General features: G+C 43.7%; 1 protein-coding gene across 6 annotated transcripts in view; it reads right to left on the minus strand.

Annotated features, from left to right (window-relative positions):
• MPP7 (MAGUK p55 scaffold protein 7) overlaps nt 1-17,533 on the minus strand; it is a 151,786-nt gene that overhangs the window by 31,212 nt on the left and 103,041 nt on the right. For all 6 annotated transcript variants that reach the window (XM_064162776.1, XM_064162772.1, XM_064162775.1 and 3 more), the window contains 5 exons: nt 15,477-15,558; nt 14,465-14,550; nt 10,388-10,462; nt 9,586-9,782; nt 8,993-9,057 (listed from right to left, as the gene is read on the minus strand). In XM_064162776.1, the coding sequence (XP_064018846.1) occupies nt 8,993-9,057; nt 9,586-9,782; nt 10,388-10,462; nt 14,465-14,550; nt 15,477-15,558 (505 nt within the window). The remainder of the gene's footprint in view (nt 1-8,992; nt 9,058-9,585; nt 9,783-10,387; nt 10,463-14,464; nt 14,551-15,476; nt 15,559-17,533) is intronic.

Below are 17,533 nucleotides of genomic sequence, written 5' to 3' on the forward strand. Positions count from 1 at the left end.
ACAGCTCTGTGTGTTGGAAGAACTTGGGCCCATGTAGCAGATACATTCCTGAAGTTCTCAAGTTTAGAGACATGGAAAATTGGTCTAGGTTTCAGGTTAACATAGTTTCACTAAAGTGAGGTGGGGTGAGAAAGGAAATAGAGGTGTTTGTCTGGAAGGAACAAACAGGAGACTAAAAGATGATGGAGAGTAAAGAGGAGGAAAGTGTATGGAAAGTGGGGAAATAAAAGCAGGGACAAGATTCAAAAATGAAACCAAACAACCAACCCATAAGGCAAAAGTGGAGCAAATAAAAGAAGATCAATTAAATGTAGTGTGGTAAGAAGGGACAGGAAAGTACATAGAAAATAGTCATGGAGCAGGTTTATGAAATGACAGCTGAGCAGAACCAAGACATAAATGGGAGAAAATTAAACAGGAAAGACAAGCACAATGGCAGCTTAGGAAGGAGAAGATTTTATTCATTTTAGAAAGATTTCAGCAGAGCCAATATGCTGAGCTAGAACAACACAAACCAGTATCTCTCTCACACACACACACACACACTCTGTATTTTTACATCTATTTTGACTGAAATATATTAAGACTTGGTTTTGGGAGCCTCATCTAAATCATATCCCTTATGCAGTTCAAGCCCAGTGCCACTCCAGAAACTTCCTCAAGTCTTTGGAACAGTCCAGCACCAGATAAAAAGTTTATGCTTTTGCTGACTTTCCTTCAACAATATTTCCACCAAAGAAACTTGCTGAAATATTTCTCAGTCTAAAATTAAGCCCAGCAGCTCTGTTCTTTTTCCTTATAAGTTACATTATCCTTTCACTTCTATTTCACTCCAGTAAGCAAGAAATTATGACATACAACAATCTGCATCACAGTGAATATATTAAACACTCCTGAATTTTTAGTGATGAACAGCCCCACACAGCAATCAACATTCATACTCTTTTGCAGGCTTCTATTATAGGGAGTTCTGTAGATTGAACACTACACTATGGGAAACTTTAGGTGATCTAATTTAATCCTCTCATAACATCACCAAATAACAGTGTCCCTACCAAGGTAATTTGGAAAATGAAGGATAGTCTTGCAGAGAAGGACAGAGCAAGAGTTTATGAGATCCGTTTCCACTTCTGTTTCATATGACCTTGACTCAAGTGTGATCCAGCTTCAGGTTTCCTTATTTTCTCTGTGGTAGCAGGAAGTTAGCATTTGTAAGGAGAGGAGAATTCTGCACAGAGATGCTAATGTGCTAATTTAATTGGTTTATTTTGTTGTTTTTACTCTTAACTACCTACAGGTGGGCAATCAAGTTTCAAATCTGAGCACAGAAAAACACTCGAGGAGGAAGGCTGAGTTAAAGTAGTGCAGCAATTATAACCAGCAAGAGAGTCCTGCTATGCACTTATCCTAAATGTTTGGTCTTCAAATACAAGTGGTACAAAGTGTTCATTCTTTTAGCCTGTTTAAATTCTTTTGTTGGCAGAACACAATCTTCAATTCACGAGACACTCATCTATGGATAAACTGGGTTACATCTTGTTTGAATGAACACCATTTGGCTGCAGTTAAATATTTCCTCTTGCTCATACAATGCCAATCACATATGGTAAATCAAAATTGAAAGTAAAATGGGTTTTAAGCCCTAGGAAAAAAAAAATGACATGATGATGGCTTTGCCACAGTGAGTATTTACAACGAGCATTAAATATGCAGCCCAAATGTAGTTGCATGGAAAAGCCATCCCTGAAGAGCTCTGTCGTGTATGCTACACACACATACATATTTATATATAGCTACACACATACACATATGCATGCACTGCACAAGTTAACAGAACTTACAGGCTATGCTAGGCTAAAATATAAAGTTACCAGTAATTTTCAGACCAGAGACAACACATATAGAACTTAAGGATAAACACAGTAACCACTGTGAAAGCAAAATCATGCTGAAGGAGTGTGTCATGGCTGATTAGTGCAGGTTGTGATAACTGCAGAACAATGAAGTCATTCTTATTCAAAGAAATGTACTTTTGTTTTTATCCCCCTCCTCAAGAAAACCCCAGGTGATCACAGTTTTATCTACAAATTAAAGTGACATACAACCACAGGAATGGCCATGATTTTGGTGATGACTATTACAGTCGTAGCTTGAGAAGTGAACAGACTGGAAGCTATAAAACAAATGAGTTCTTCCCTGTGTTGAGTCTTATGTCACTCCTAATTGAGCCAAGGTGCAGCAAGAGGAGAGCCTACAGAGCTAACTCTGCCTACAAAGCTGTGCCCAAGCTAAGGTGACCTCCTAAAGTCAGGAATGCTGTCAAGCATTATTGAGGAACACCAGGTGAGCAGGTTTCTGTGGAGCTGGCATTCAGTGGTGGCTCAGAAGCTCAAAACACACCAAAGCTGATTGCATGCAGCCAGACACACCTCTACCATGCTTCCCACAGAGCTCCCTCCCACCCCACACCAGGAGTACTGCACAGGGAGGATTAGTCCTACTCATGCAACTGCGGTCCTTAATTTTCATTCCATTTTCCTGGTTTGTTTTCTGTGCTGCTTTTTCTTATAGCTGTCCTCAGTAGAACTTTCCCACAGAATTCCTGCACGACCCTGAAAACTCGTTGCCATGAAGTACTGAGAAAGACACTGAAAATGCTTGAGGGGTTGGTTACCCCTCCAGCATTTCTGCACTAACCCAGAGCCTGGGAACTCTTCATCTTATCAGCACATCTGACTGCCACTTATCTCATGCTTTTGAAACGTTACCAAATATTAACATTGGACTTATTGAGGATTTCTACCAGTAATAACAAAATTTAAAGGGAGAAAAACACCCAAAAAAAGCAGAGTTCCTAATAGTTTGCTCCTATTAGTCTTTGCAATCGCCATTTCAAAGACTTAACAAAACAAACAAACAGAAGCAAGCAGCAACTGAATTACAGTGCAGTGCAACTACAGCAACCCTCTGGCTTAATACTGTTGCTTTCATGCAATCATTTCAAAACCCATCCTCAGCATGGCTTTGCTTAATGAGTTTCTGGGCAGCTTTTGTCCATCTGTTCTTCCATTGCCTTTTTGCAAGACTTGCTCCTTTTATTTTTGTTTCATCCTCAATATGAAATTTCACTTTCCTGTTTTTGCCTTTGGTCCTACTTTTTCTGCATCTTCCTCTCAATGCGAAACCATCTGGAGCATTTGAAGCACCATTTGGAGCACCTCTGCTATGAGGACAGCCTTAAGATAGTAGTATTGGTGATCAAACAAAACTTGCTGTGTAAATGTTGGGGCTTATTCACAGATGTGTCACTTGCAGTCATGAGTGCCTTGGAACAATGGAGAATCTGCAGCAAGAGCAGTGTGGGCAGCAGGGCAAGGGAGGGGATTCTGCCCCTTTACTCTGCTCTCGTCAGACCCCACCTGGAGTCCTGTGTGCAGTTCTGGAGCCCCCAACACAAGCAAGACATGGAACTGTTGCAGCCAGTCCAGAAGAGGCCGTGAAGATGCTCAGATCAGCAGCTCTGCTATGAGGACAGGCTACAAGAGTTGGGGCTCTTCAGCCTGGAGAAGGCTTCGAGGAGGTCCTATAGTGGCCTTCCAGTATCTGAAGGGGACCTACAGGAAGGCTGGGGAGGGACTACTGACAAGGTCTGGTAATGACAGGACAAGAGGTAATGGGTTTAAACTGGAAGAGGGGAGATCTAAACTAGATGGTAGGAAAGGGTTGTTTGCAGTGAGGGTGGTGAGACACTGGCACAGGTTGCCCAGGGAGGCTGTGGCAGCTCCCTCCCTGCAGGTGTTCAAGGTCAGGGTTCAAGCAACCTGGGCTAGTGAGAGGTGTCCCTGCCTACGGCAGGGGGTTTGAAATGAATGATCTTTGAGGTCTCTTCCAACCTAAACCCTTCTATGATTCTATCTCCTGGCAGTGAAGGTTCCACCTACGTTACCAGTTTCCTTCCTACCTTCCTCTCAGGTAACATCGAAGTATTTAGTATTCACTAGTGCACATTCTGCATTTGCAGACGAGAAGGTGTGATTTCTCCTCCCTTTCCACATGGACTGTAAGCTGGTTTGCCCTGTCCTGCAGTGTACATGTGTCACGTTAGAGCTTTTTCTCTTTGACTAGTGCAAGATGAGAATGATTCTATGTTGTCTTTCAAGAAAACAGCTAAAAGCTGGGAGAGATATGTGTGTGGATCTTGCACAGAGCCAAAGCATTTCCTTGTACTTGCATCCACTTTCCAGGCAGACACAATTAAACACTTGACTAATCAAACCAAGAATTGGCCTTTGCATTATAAACTGAAACCTTTAATCATTTAGGACTACCCTGGGTTTCTGGGTTGGTTTTTGGGTTTGTTTTATTTTGGTGTAGATAATTCTTGCTGAAGAAGTTCCAATGAAAGGATTGTCTCCTCTCTTGCCTCACTATGTGAATACATACAAGCATCACCAAAAAGGGCCACTTCTATTTTGCTTCTGAATTTATGATGCACAGATGAGCAACTTTACACAACACACACACTGCTGTGCTGAAAAAAGTGAAGAATTCACAATGCAAAATGGAATCATAGAATCAGTCACAAGGATCATCTAGTTCCAACCCCCCTGTCATGGGCAGGGACACCCTACCCTAGATCACCCTGGCCAGAGCCTCATTCAGCCTGGCCTTAAACACCTCCAGGGACAGGGCTTCAACTGCCTCCCTGGGCAACCCATTCCAGAGTCTCACCACTCTCATGGTGAGATAGAGAGAAGGCTTCCCAGAAGTAACCAGTCTAGCTCCTTGCAGGTTTTGAACCATATTTAATTACCAAAGCAAATCCTGGGTGTTAATGTTACTGGGAGTACAGTTATGGACTGTTTCAGTGAGCTCTTTTTCCAGATGTGACAATCCTTCCTGCTTCCAGAGCTGGCTTGAGAAGAGAGGAAAGAAGGAAGTTGTAGGATATTTCTCATATATGATATGATTTTTGATTTCCAGGTGATTTTTCAGGTAGAAGGACCTTATCACTCTCAAAGCCCCATCTAAGAAAGCAGAGCTGACTCCCATTTGCTGGGTAGCTAAGAAAATGGAACATTTCTCCCTGGTGAAAACAAAGACATACACCCATGTTTCTTCCTCATTACAAAACATGGGATCTGTGGAATGAGCTGACTGACATCCCTGTCCTGACAGGAAAGGGAGATGTTAGCAGCTCTTTTGAAGTTAACAGGTTTTTGGGGTTGGGAAGCTAAGAGCATCAGCTGGCAAACTGCCCTTTCCCACCACACTAACCTCACAATGCACAGCTAGTTCAGGAAGATCTACAGACCATCAGTTTCAACACCAGAGAAACCTTTATCAAGCTGAAGGCTTTCAATAGAGGATTAAAACAGAATCAGACTAAATCAGCTAGTACCAATTTTGCACTTCACAGAATTGTTTTGGTTGGAAGAGGCCTTTGGGATCCTCAAGTCCAATGATTAACCTAACACTGCCAAGTCACCATTAAAACACGTCCCTCAGCATCACATCTATATATCTTTTTAATACTACCACTTCCCTGGGCAGCCTGTTCCAATGCTTGACAAGCTTTTCAGTGAAGAGATTTTTTTCCCCAGCACAACTCAAAGTCATTTCTATCACTTGTTCCTTGGAAGAAAAGACCAACATACAGCTTGCTACAACATGCTTTCAGGGAGTTCTGGAGAGTGAGGTCTCCCCTGAGCCTACTTTTCTCCAGGCTAAACAACTCCAGTCTCCTCAGCCACTCCTCATAAGAACTGTTCAGCTTCATTGCCTTTCTCTGGACCTGCTCCAGTATCTCAGTGTCCTACTTGGAGCAAGGGGCCCAAAACTGAATGAAGGACTCAAGGTGTGGCCTGACCAGTGCTGAGTACAGGGGCAGAATAACCTCCCTTGTCCTGCTGGCCACACTGTTCCTGACTGAAGCCAGGATGCCACTGGCTCTCCTGGCCAACTGGGCACACTGCAGGCTCATGTTCACCCAGTTATCAACCAGCACCCTCACATCTCTCTCTCTGACAGGCAGCTTTCCAGCCACTCAGCCTCAAGCCTGTTGTGACCCATGTGCAGGACACAGCACTTAGTCTTGTTGAAGGCTACACCACTGGCCTCAGCCCATTGATCCAGCCTGTCCAACCCCCTCTGAAGAACCTCTCTACCCTCAAGCATACCAACACTCCTGCCCAATTTGGTGTCTGTAAACTTACTGAGGGTGCCTCAATCCCCTCACATCGATAAAGATGTTGAACAGAACAGGCACCAGTACTGAGCCATGGGGAGCACCACTTGTGACTGGCTTCCACTCCCTACCACATTTTGGGCCCAGCCATTCAGCCAGCTGTTTATCCAGCTCATCCAAGACATGAGCAGCCAATTTCTCCAGGAGGATGCTGTGGGAGACTGTGTCAAATGGTTTACTAAAATCCAGGTAGACTTATCCAGCTCATCCAACACATAAGCAGCTGGTTTCTCCAGGAGGATGCTGTGGGAGACAATGTCAAATGATTTACTAAGATCCAGGCAGATGTCATTGACAGCCTCTCCAATGTCCACTAAGCAAGTAACTTTGTAGAAAGAGATCAGGTTCATAAAGCAGGATCTGCCTCATAAACCCCTGCTGACTGAGCCTGATCTCCTGGTTACCCTGTATGTGCTGCCTGAGGGCATTCAAAATGATCTGCTCCACGACTTCCTTACACAGGTGTTTGTTGCATAAAATGATAGAGCACAGTAATCAGTGGATCATGCCCCAGAGTGCACAAAAGGTTTATAAAACAATCAGAACCAGCAGCCCTTTCCAGTTTTCTGTTTCCTGTGCCACCTTCCTTACACGTTTCCAAGAGTGGCAGAATGCTGTTTGTCTGGTGGGGCAATGCTTGGTTTCCCATCACCTCCCAGCTTGGGCAAGGTGGTTGTACAAACACAGAGACAGCCTCCACTTCTGACAGCTTCACTGCTGTGCTTGATAGGATGAAAAGCTGCCTGACTTTAGAAGGATGACAAAGGCAGAGCTTCCCACCAGATGTGGAATATTCTTAAAAAGCCAAGCAAGCAGAAATTTCTCCTGAGAGCAACTCGAGGTTAAGTCCTAATCACAACAATTTATCTATAGCTGAATTCTGGTCCTTCAAATGCCTCCTCTGTGAAGGATCTGAGTTTTCTCCCAGCACTAAAACCACGTTTAGTCTTTGTAGAAAGGGATGGACCTCTACTCAGAACAGTGCTTCCTCTCCTCCCATGGACATGGGGCAAATAGTCACAAGATATGGGGGTGAGAGAAAATTGACAAGCCTAGAATCCCTCTGCACTCTTTCCTTGTTCAAAAGGCACCACTGCCTTCTAGATGGCATTTAGCTGGACCCTGCTTTGTTTAAAGAGAGTCTAAAGGAAAATAGTAACAGAGATGCTGCCTGACCCTAAGGCATTGTCACTCCTTGAAAGAAAGGGGAGGAAAAGAGGAGTTCTTCTCCCTCGTTTAAGCTAGTTAAGGGAAAGTTAGTGGAAACAGCAGACAACCAATAGCAAATTTCGTTGGGTTGTCATTTTGGCAATTTCCAATCAAATTCAAGCTGCCTATTCAGAGGGTGAGATGCATCTTGTCAAGCCTTTCGCTTGAAAGTCACTAAAAAGATGCAGTCTGTCACAAATGGAATCATGCAGTGCTGCTGCAGAAGGTGATTTACCTCTTCAAAAGCACCAGTGCCACCTTAATTGAAGGCTCTTGTTGAGGGTATTATCCACATTCAAGAGCAGTGGACAGAGAGAAATAGCTATACCCTGGGATCAGACACTTATTCCAAAACTGGGACAGAGCAACTCGACCTAGAACCTAGCAAAAGAACAGATTTACTACAAGCTGGAGGAGGCTCCTCTTTGTTTCTAAGACCTCTATAAGTTAGAGAAGCTATACTGTAATCATATAGTCTGTTACTGTAATCACCAAACTAATCAGGGGGCTTTGGATTTAAGAATAGCATTAGGGGCACACTGTCCAATAGTGAAATGGAATGAAGGATAGAAACATGCAGACTATTAGAAAACTAACAGCAATGGTCAAGCTTTGGAACACAGAAGCCACAGCAAGGAGTTAGGAAAACTGCAATAAGAAACCTCAGTGAGAAGTTTTAAAGTTAAAAGCATTTAGTTTTGCACTTAGTGTGCCAGCAACCACTGCTTGCCATAGTGTCCATACTTTCTGTTTTAATGTTAGGGAATGAAAGATGTTTGGAAGCTTTAGAGTGCTTTCTGAATGCTTCTAGTTGAACTCACAAAGAGGTTGGCATTTAAGATTTAGAGCCTACTGAAGCGTGATAGTATCTTATGTTGTACTCACTTTGCAGTGAGCCTGTACAACTGAAAGAAATAACAGGTCAAGTACCATATGCAATAATAGTTTAAGCAGATGCTGATGTAAATTCCAGTGGAAAGAAAACATTTGTTTCCATGTATATGCTTTCTTGGAGCTTATTTCTGTTCTATTGTGTGACTACTGTCTTTAAAAGACTATTACTAATGAATTTTAAACAGTAAGAAGTGGTTCAAAGAACTCAAAGTCCTGACTCAAAGCTTTTTGCTGCTTTCAGGACACAAAACCTCACCAACTATATGGGGAGCCTATCTGACCTTTTAATCTCACCCTAAACATAAATTTCACTGTATTGATGCAGTCCAAATGATATAAACTCTTGAGCCAATTCCATACCATTTCACCAGGAAAAGAACACTCTTCAACCTTTGTAATATTATACATCAAAACATTCATTTGGCTCACTGCTTTGCAAATAAAGTCAGAGGTTGGGGAAAGATCTTAGCTGCTTTTCAAGCTTTTAATTTCAGCTCTTACATTAATTTTCTTACCGATGCAATGTAATCAAGAAGATGTTGTGCCCAGGAGAAACGCTCCTGCAGTCATAAGGCTGAAACGAAGTGCTTTATAGGGTGAGAGATCTGGAGTATGATTTCTATGCCAGCTTAACAGACTTACATGACTTTCTGTTGGAAATTTTCAGTGGTTGAATGTGCACTTCTGGTCTTCTTAGTGCAAATCTCCTATAAAATGGGAAGTGATAGGAGAAAGACACAAACTCCTCAGTTTTCACTGCCAAGTTTCAGATTAACAAACGCTTAACATCGTGAGGCTACTGCAAAATATCCAGGAGATTTTAAACACAAATTAGCTTCATGCAATCTATTCACCATTAAAAGAAAAATAATAATCCTCAGCCTCATTTTTTTGTTAGTTGTCCAAAACCTGCTGCAGCTCCTATTCCTGCAGGGCACATCACTGTGAGTGCAGATACTGATGTGCTGTTTTCCATATGTTGTTTTTCTTTCAGTCTGGATCAGTGATACGCTATCAGTTTTTATCATTACTGATTTTAGCCAGACAAATAAGGAAATCCAAAGGATTCCAGCAACAGGTTTCCAAGTTCAGTTGCCTTGCTGCAAATGCAGGTTTATCACACTCATGTAATCTATGAGCATTACTTATGTCAACTATGCTAACTTAACAACTTGGCAAATGAGTGCCTTCTCTGACTATGAAAAAGAATGAAACTGTGCTTCTCAATAGCTCACCTCTCCTGGAAGTGCTTTGACGGGATCAAGCCTGCTCTGGGATTGGCATCACCTTCGTGCTTGGCCTGCCACCAAGTTGCATCATCCTGGCTCATGATCTGAAGGATATCTCCTTTTCTGAAAGCAAGGCCAGCTTCTTTACAAGGAATTGCTTTATCCTCATTAGGATCATAGTCAAAGAGGGCTCTGATAAACATCTGAAAGAAACGGTGTTTGATCTTTGTAATCAGAGCATTAAATCTAATCCAAAGGTAGTTCCCTTTACTGCTTTTAATGTTCAAAACTGTTGAACTAAAAAACATGAAGCAATAAACATCTATTGCTGTAAAACATCCTCATAGAAGTCTAACATTGGAAGTTCACACCTGAATGTTAAATTCATTCCTTCTGCAAACACCATGTAGTAAAGTCTCTGTGGTCCAAGGTAAATAGGACTCTGCAGGTGCATAGCGTGCCCCTACGGGGGACAGGAGAGAAGATACTTTCAAACCAAGGCACTATCAAGTGTATGATGGAAGAAAGAAAAGTATTTGGAAGCAGGTTAGGTGGTTAGGTCCTTGCAGAAGATGGATGATTACTTATGTCATCTTCACGGCTGCAGAGTTAGACCTGAAGTGCCACATTACACTCACTTGTAAATCCAGCATGTGAGTATTGAAGTGCAGAACGCACTACATGCTGTCACGTTAGAAAAACAGAGTTGGGAGGTATAAATCAGATATTGTGTTCTGTTATTCAAGCAAAGAAAATCCATCCTTAGCACAACAGTTGCTGCAATAGCTGCTGGAAAAGTCTTGCCTACCTTGCCTTCCTTCGCTGGCATCTCTTCCTTCACGCTAGGTATAATTTTAAATGTAATTGCTCCTTGAGACTGAGCCTGGTGAGCATTCAAAGAGAAAATGCACTTGAGAATGAAGCTGCACATTTCAAAGAGATCTTACAAGAAATCCTAATTCATTTTAAAATACTGAAATAGAATTAATCTATCCTCTCACAGGAGAGGATAGTTTGACAGCTGCACTATGCCAAACTTCACATTGCAAAGATTAAAATGCCCACTTCATAGAATCATAGAATCAACCAGGTTGGAAGAGACCTCTGAGATCATCCAGTCCAACCTAGCACCCAGCCCTGTCCAATCAACCAGACCATGGCACTAACCATAGAATCATAGAATCATAGAATCAACCAGGTTGGAAGAGACCTCCAAGATCATCGAGTCCAACCTAGCACCCAGCCCTAGCCAGTCAACTAGACCATGGCACTAAGTGCCTCAGCCAGGCTTTTCTTGAACACCCCCAGGGACGGTGCCTCCACCACCTCCCTGGGCAGCCCATTCCAATGGGAAATCACTCTCTCTGTGAAGAACTTCTTCCTAACATCCAGCCTATACCTACCCTGGCACAACTTGAGACTGTGTCCCCTTGTTCTATTGCTGGTTGCCTGGGAGAAGAGGCCAACCCCCACCTGGCTACAATGCCCCTTCAGGTAGTTGTAGACAGTAATAAGATCACCCCTGAGCCTCCTCTTCTCCAGGCTAAACAACCCCAGCTCCCTCAACCTCTCCTCATAGGATTTGTGTTCCAGGCCCCTCACCAGCTTTGTTGCCCTTCTCTGGACATGTTCCAGCACCTCATTCCAGTGCCTCATTCAGGCTTTTCTTGAACACCTTCAGGGATGATGACTCCACCACTTCCCTGGGCAGCCCATTCCAATGCCAATCACTCTCTCTGCCAACAACTTCCTCCTCACATCCAGCCTAGATCTCCCCTGGCACAACTTCAGACTGTGTCCCCTTCTTCTGTTGCTGGCTGCCTGGCAGAATAGACCGAGCCCACCTGGATACAACCTCCTTTCAGGTAGTTGCAGACAGCAATGAGCTCTGCCCTGAGCCTCCTCTGCTGCAGGCTGCACACCCCCAGCTCCCTCAGACTCTCCTCACAGGGCTGTGCTCCAGGCCCCTCAGCAGCTTTGTCGCCCTCCTGTGGACACCTTCCAGTACTGCAACATCTCTCTTGAATGGAGGAGCCCAGAACTGGACACAGTCCTCAAGGTGTGGCCTGAGCAGTGCTGAGTCCAGGGGCAGAATAACCTCCCTTGTCCAATGCTTGGTTTCATTTGCTTCACTGGTGGGCAGAGACAGTCTGTCAAACATTGGGACCTGCATGTTTGAGAGGTCCCACTTCTGCAGTGAAAGCAGGAGCAAATGCTACAGCTGAAATATATGCCTATTAGAAGCAACTGCTAGACTCCTGGCACAGTTCAGCCATCCCTGGAAAAATCCAGCTAGCATTTCATTTTTCAAAAGCACAGAAGATAGATAATTCAAGCAGGCTTATGCCATATTTATCATATAAAACTATTGGGGTGGGGGGTGAGGGGGATTTATTCTTTTGGCAACTTGAAGAAACTAGAAAAGAAAAACATATTTGAATAGTCTACGTGTACTAAATGGAATAAAAAGAGCTCCACTATAAATCTTAAAACAAGTTAGCCATCATCAACCACCTCATCCATTCATCTTTCCCTATATCCCACTTAAAGTGTGTCTGGCTGCATGGTACTTATTAACCGCAATATATTCCCACTGCCTCTGTGACATTTCGCTGCTGAAGGAAGTGCTAATCAGCTGGAGCCTCTGCTGCTAGTGCATGTGGCTGAGGAGTTTCATAAAACCAGGAGAGTGCAACAGCCAGCCAAAGATTCCAGCAAAATGGAAACAGGCCTGTCCACTACCAGGCGAGACACACTTCTGCCAGCACGTCTGCGCTCCAAGAGCTCACTGTTTGACAAGCAGCAGCCAAGCTCTGATTCCTCCAGCCCTAGGACTGGAATCAATAATTCTGTTCCTTTTGAAACCTGCTCTAACTAACTTTTGATGTTTATATTGCACCTCCAGGAGATAAATGAGGAAATTGTTCACACCTTCTCTAGCGCTATTGTGTTTCTAGAGGGTTTGAGGCGTTTGGGTTTGCTGGAAAATGTTCCTGGAGGGAGCACAAAACCATAAAGCAAGTAGGAATATTAGGAGGCTAACACTAGAAATTAATCATTAACATTGAACCAAAAGTGTGAGACAGGCACTCGAGTCGGCAGGCCAGTGGGGTATTTATGTATATGGAAGTGCCTACATCAGGAACATAAAGCTCTGTCTTGAGCCTCACCAGTTTCTTTGCTGTAAAAAATATTCAATAGTTCATTAAAAGTCTTCAAGAAAAGACTGGATGAGGCACTTAGTGCCATGGTCTAGTTGATTGGATAGGGCTGTGTGCTAGGTTGGACTGGCTGATCTTGGAGGTCTCTTCCAAACTGGTTGATTCTATGATTCTAAGTCTAGATTATTTAATTTGCAATAGTGCTCCATAAGGGAATAATTAGAATGGCTTCAGGATTGCAAACATGCAGTTCTGGAGCCCCCAACACAAGAAAGACCTGGAACTGTCAGGGCCAGCCCAGTGGAGGACCACAAAGATGCTCATAGGGCTGCAGCAAGCTCTGCTATGAGGACAGGCTATGAGAGTTGGGGCTCTGCAGCCTGGAGAAAATAAAGCTTTGAGGAGACACTATAGTGGCTTTTTACTGAAGGGGACCTACAGGAAGGCTGGGGAGGGACTATTGACAAGGTCCTGTAATGATAGGACAAGGGATAATAGGTTTAAACTGGCAGAGGGGAGATCTAAACTAGAAGTCAGGAAAGGGCTCTTTGCAGTGAGGGTGGTGAGACACTGGCACAGGTTGCCCAGGGAGGTTGTGGCTGCTCCCTTCCTGGAGGTGTTCAAGGCCAGGTTGGATGAGGCCTTGAGCGACCTGTTCTAGTGGGAGGTGTCCCTGCCTGTGGCAGAGGGTTGGAACTGGCTGATCCTTGAGGTCACTTCCAACCTAAGCCATTTTATGATTCTATGATATATGGCTCCATACCTCCAATCCTTACAAAACATACCACTTAGAGAGTCTATCAAGTACATGTACCATGAATTCATTTTCACATGGAATTAATGTTGCTACTTAATAGATTTTAAATGGTTTTAAGTTCAACAGCTCATGGTTGAGCTGTTCATGGTTCAACAGCTTTCAAAACTGTAGGTTACACATGGAGGTCTGCAACATTCTGCAACATATTTGCAGCCATATTATCATCATTAACTCTTTACAAACAAAATGTCATTGCATATTTATGTAATGTGTTATGAAAATAATTGTTTAAGGGGAAGGAAACAGAGGTTTGTAAATGATGGCACTGGTGGAAAAGGCATTATTGTAGAACACCTTGAGTACTGTATCCAGTTCTGGGCACTTAATTCAAGAGAGATGTTGAGGTGCTGGAACATGTCCAGAGAAAGGCAACAAGGCTGGTGAGGGGCCTGGAGCATAAACCCTATGAGGAGAGGCTGAGAGAGCTGAGGTTGTTTAGCCTGGAGAAGAGGAGGCTCAGGGGTGACCTCATTGCTGTCTACAACTACCTGAAGGGAGGTTGTAGCCAGGTGGGGGTTGGCCTCTTTTGCCAGGCAACCAGCAACAGAACAAGGGGACACAGGCTCAAGTTGTGCCAGGGGAGGTCTAGGCTGGATGTTAGGAGGAAGTTGTTGCCAGAGAGAGTGATTGGCATTGGAATGGGCTGCCCAGGGGGATGGTGGAGTCACTGTTCCTGCAGGTGTTGAAGCAAAGCCTGGATGAGGCACTTAGTGCCATGGTCTAGTTGACTGTCCAGGGCTGGGTGCTAGGTTGGACTGAATGATGTTGGAGGTCTCTTCCAACCTGGTTGATTCTATGATTCTATACTTTTTTTTTTTTTTTTTAAGAAACACCTCAGAAATTGTAAAGCTCAATTATTTTTTTTCCTTGACCCTCCTAAATGACTTTTAAGATGTTTGGTATTTACCAAGATGTGTATTACTTCTTCAGGTTTTTTATCATCTACTGGAATTCCATTGACTTCTCTCAGTTCATCACCAACGTGAATAAGACCTACAGAAGACAAAGAGGGGTTGTTAAAGCAGCTGTGTATTGCACCAAAAATACCACTAACACTTAAGGGGTTTTCTCCCTTGTCCCTTCAGCTCTAATTTAAAAGCAAGACTGTATGGTGAAAGTGCCAACTACTGTCCTGACAGATAAGATGAGATGGTTGGTTTGCTCATCTCCCTTCCTTCCTCTTGAAAATTAGCACAACTTCTCTATGACTTTTCCAGACTAATACACAGATGTTTGAACAATGTCTGTGCCAATTCTTTCTCTAATCCTGCTTTCTTACTGCTACACAGCTGCAAGTACTGCAAAGATCACTGAGGCTGCTGAGTGCTAATCTGTGGCACAAATGATTGCTAAATTTAACTCTGTCTCTATATATATACACACATCTATCTAGTTCTACTCCATTACCCCATCTTAGTGTGAAAAACTGCCCCAGATTTTCATCAGTGAAAAGAGACACTTCAGAATCTAATTCAGGATCTCTTCCTTGAGTTCTTGCACTCTTTGAGCATCCCAAACTAAACAGTGGCAGTCAAAGATGTGCTGCTATTTTAAGAGTTGCCAGCTGAAACTCCAAATGGATGTGCTCACATAAAACAGTACAACCATCCTGAGTTACTCCATCAGCAGGTTATAATCTTGGCATATCTCATCATTACTAAGTGGATGTCTTCAGTTGGAAATAAATTATGATAAATAAATAGATGGATAAATAAATAAACCACTGTATCTGCTAACTCAAAGACACTGAATGTGTGTGTGGGGGTGGAAATCAGCAGAAGTACTTTCAACAGTATTGAAATATCACTTTGAAAAAAACGGTCTAGATCCCAAATATTTTTGTAAGAGTGACATATTTCATCTCATCCTGTTCCAGGTACTGGAACTTGAAGGGTTAGTGCCAAGCAGTGATGTCTTACCACTTCTGTCTGCAGCTCCTCCACGCATTATCCTTGCCACCACAATTGCACCAGTTTGTTCATCCCTTTTAATGGTAGCTCCCTTGGTTAAAAAACATGGGGGAAAAAAGCAGGGGAGGAAAAAAACAGGGGAGGAAAAAAGAAGGGGAGGAAAAAAGCAGGGAAGGAAAAAAGAAGGGGAGGAAAAAAGAAGGGGAGGAAAAAAGAAGGGGAGGAAAAAAGAAGGGGAGGAAAAAAGCAGGGGAGGAAAAAAGCAGGGGAGGAAAAAAGAAGGGGAGGAAAAAGAAGGGGAGGAAAAAAGAAAGGGAGGAAAAAAGCAGGGGAGGAAAAAAGAAGGGGAGGAAAAAAGAAGGGGAGGAAAAAAGCAGGGGAGGAAAAAAGAAGGGGAGGAAAAAAGAAGGGGAGGAAAAAGAAGGGGAGAAAGGAAGGGGTGGGGGGAAAGGAAGGGGGAAAGGGAAGAGGGAAAAAAAAGAGAGAAAGGAAGGGGGAAAATTAGTTAATTTCACTGTAACTTCTCAACACTAAATAACATTTGCTTTACAAAGCTGCAAAAAGTGGTCATCATGTTGGTGTGTGAATAAGGCAGAAATGATACTTGCTCTTGAAAAGAGAATACAAAATATGTTGCTCTGTTGCCATCTTCTTAAAAAGTGAAAGGAGTCTCTTTCCCATATTGCACTCAGCAGTAACTGATGCCTTCTGTATGGACACAGCTTTAAAGTACAAATGACAGGAAAAGTTTGCTTCTCAACTTAATGCTAACTGCAGTGTACCTTACTTGAGCCTGCTGCTAAAACTGTACTGAACTACCTCTGAAACCTGAGAAATTGTTGTTCCTCTGTTAAACCAGGCCAGGTTGTACACTGTGGGTATGCAAAGGTTATTCACATTCACAGTTGTTGCACTTTACACTCAGAACTGCCACTGCAGCCACTCTTCACCATTTTGCTTTCCAGAGTTATTAATAAATAAATAGAAAAGTGAGAATTGCTCCTGCATGTGGGGGATCACCTGGAAGGCCCACGGGAGAGAAGTGCAGAGGAGAGGAACATTTCCTGAGGTGGCCACGGCTGTTTTCACACATGACACAAACACGGTGCGAGGCATTCAGGTTAAATGACATCAGCCAGCAGCTGTCCAGATGAGAGAAATGCCTTTGGAACTAGAACTGCGAGGCTGAGCTGAACGGAGGCACAAGGTGATGGGGAAACAGCAGGCAACAGCAGTGCCAGTGAGAAAGCAGGGATGAGGAGGCACAGAGCTGCTGCCTCGCAGGCAGATGGGAACCAGTGAAGAGGGAAATGCTGGACCTGTTCTGGTGGGTGGAATTCCCAGACCAAGGAGAAGGATTTTAGCTAGATAAATATACTGTAGCATCATTTCCAAAAAGAGTATGTGATCCAATATTTAAAAACCCCAATTCCCACAAAACCCCCCAAAAACTACCACCACTACCACAAATGACAAAAAATTCACCCTCTGGCCAACAGCTTTTTCCTTGCACAGGACTACTTTGCCATTAGTCACCTGTGGTAGCTCTGATTTGGTCCATCACCAGGGAGGAGTTTAGGACTCTGACCAGTAAGGCAATTTGCTGGAAAATTATCATAGAATCAACCAGGTTGGAAGAGACCTCCAAGCTCAGCCAGTCCAGCCTAGCACCCAGCCCTGTCCAATCAACCAGACCATGGCACTAAGTGCCTCAGACAGGCTTTGCTTGAACACCTCCAGGGATGGCGACTCCACCACCTCCCTGGGCAGCCCATTCCAATGCCAATCACTCTCTCTGGCAACAACTTCCTCCTAACATCCAGCCTAGACCTCCCCTGGCACAACTTGAGCCTGTGTCCCCTTGTTCTGTTGTTGGGTGCCTGGCGGAAGAGCCCAACCCCACCTGGCTACAGCCTCCCTTCAAGTAGTTGTAGACAGCAGTGAGGTCACCCCTGAGCCTCCACTTCTGCAGGCTAAACACTTCCAGCTCCCTCAAGCCTCTCCTCATAGGCTGTGCTCCAGGCCTCTCACCAGCTTCATCCCATTTGTGATTGGTGAAGGAACAG

The sequence above is a fragment of the Pogoniulus pusillus genome, chromosome 23 (genome assembly GCF_015220805.1).
Source record: "Pogoniulus pusillus isolate bPogPus1 chromosome 23, bPogPus1.pri, whole genome shotgun sequence".
Taxonomy (NCBI): domain Eukaryota; kingdom Metazoa; phylum Chordata; class Aves; order Piciformes; family Lybiidae; genus Pogoniulus; species Pogoniulus pusillus.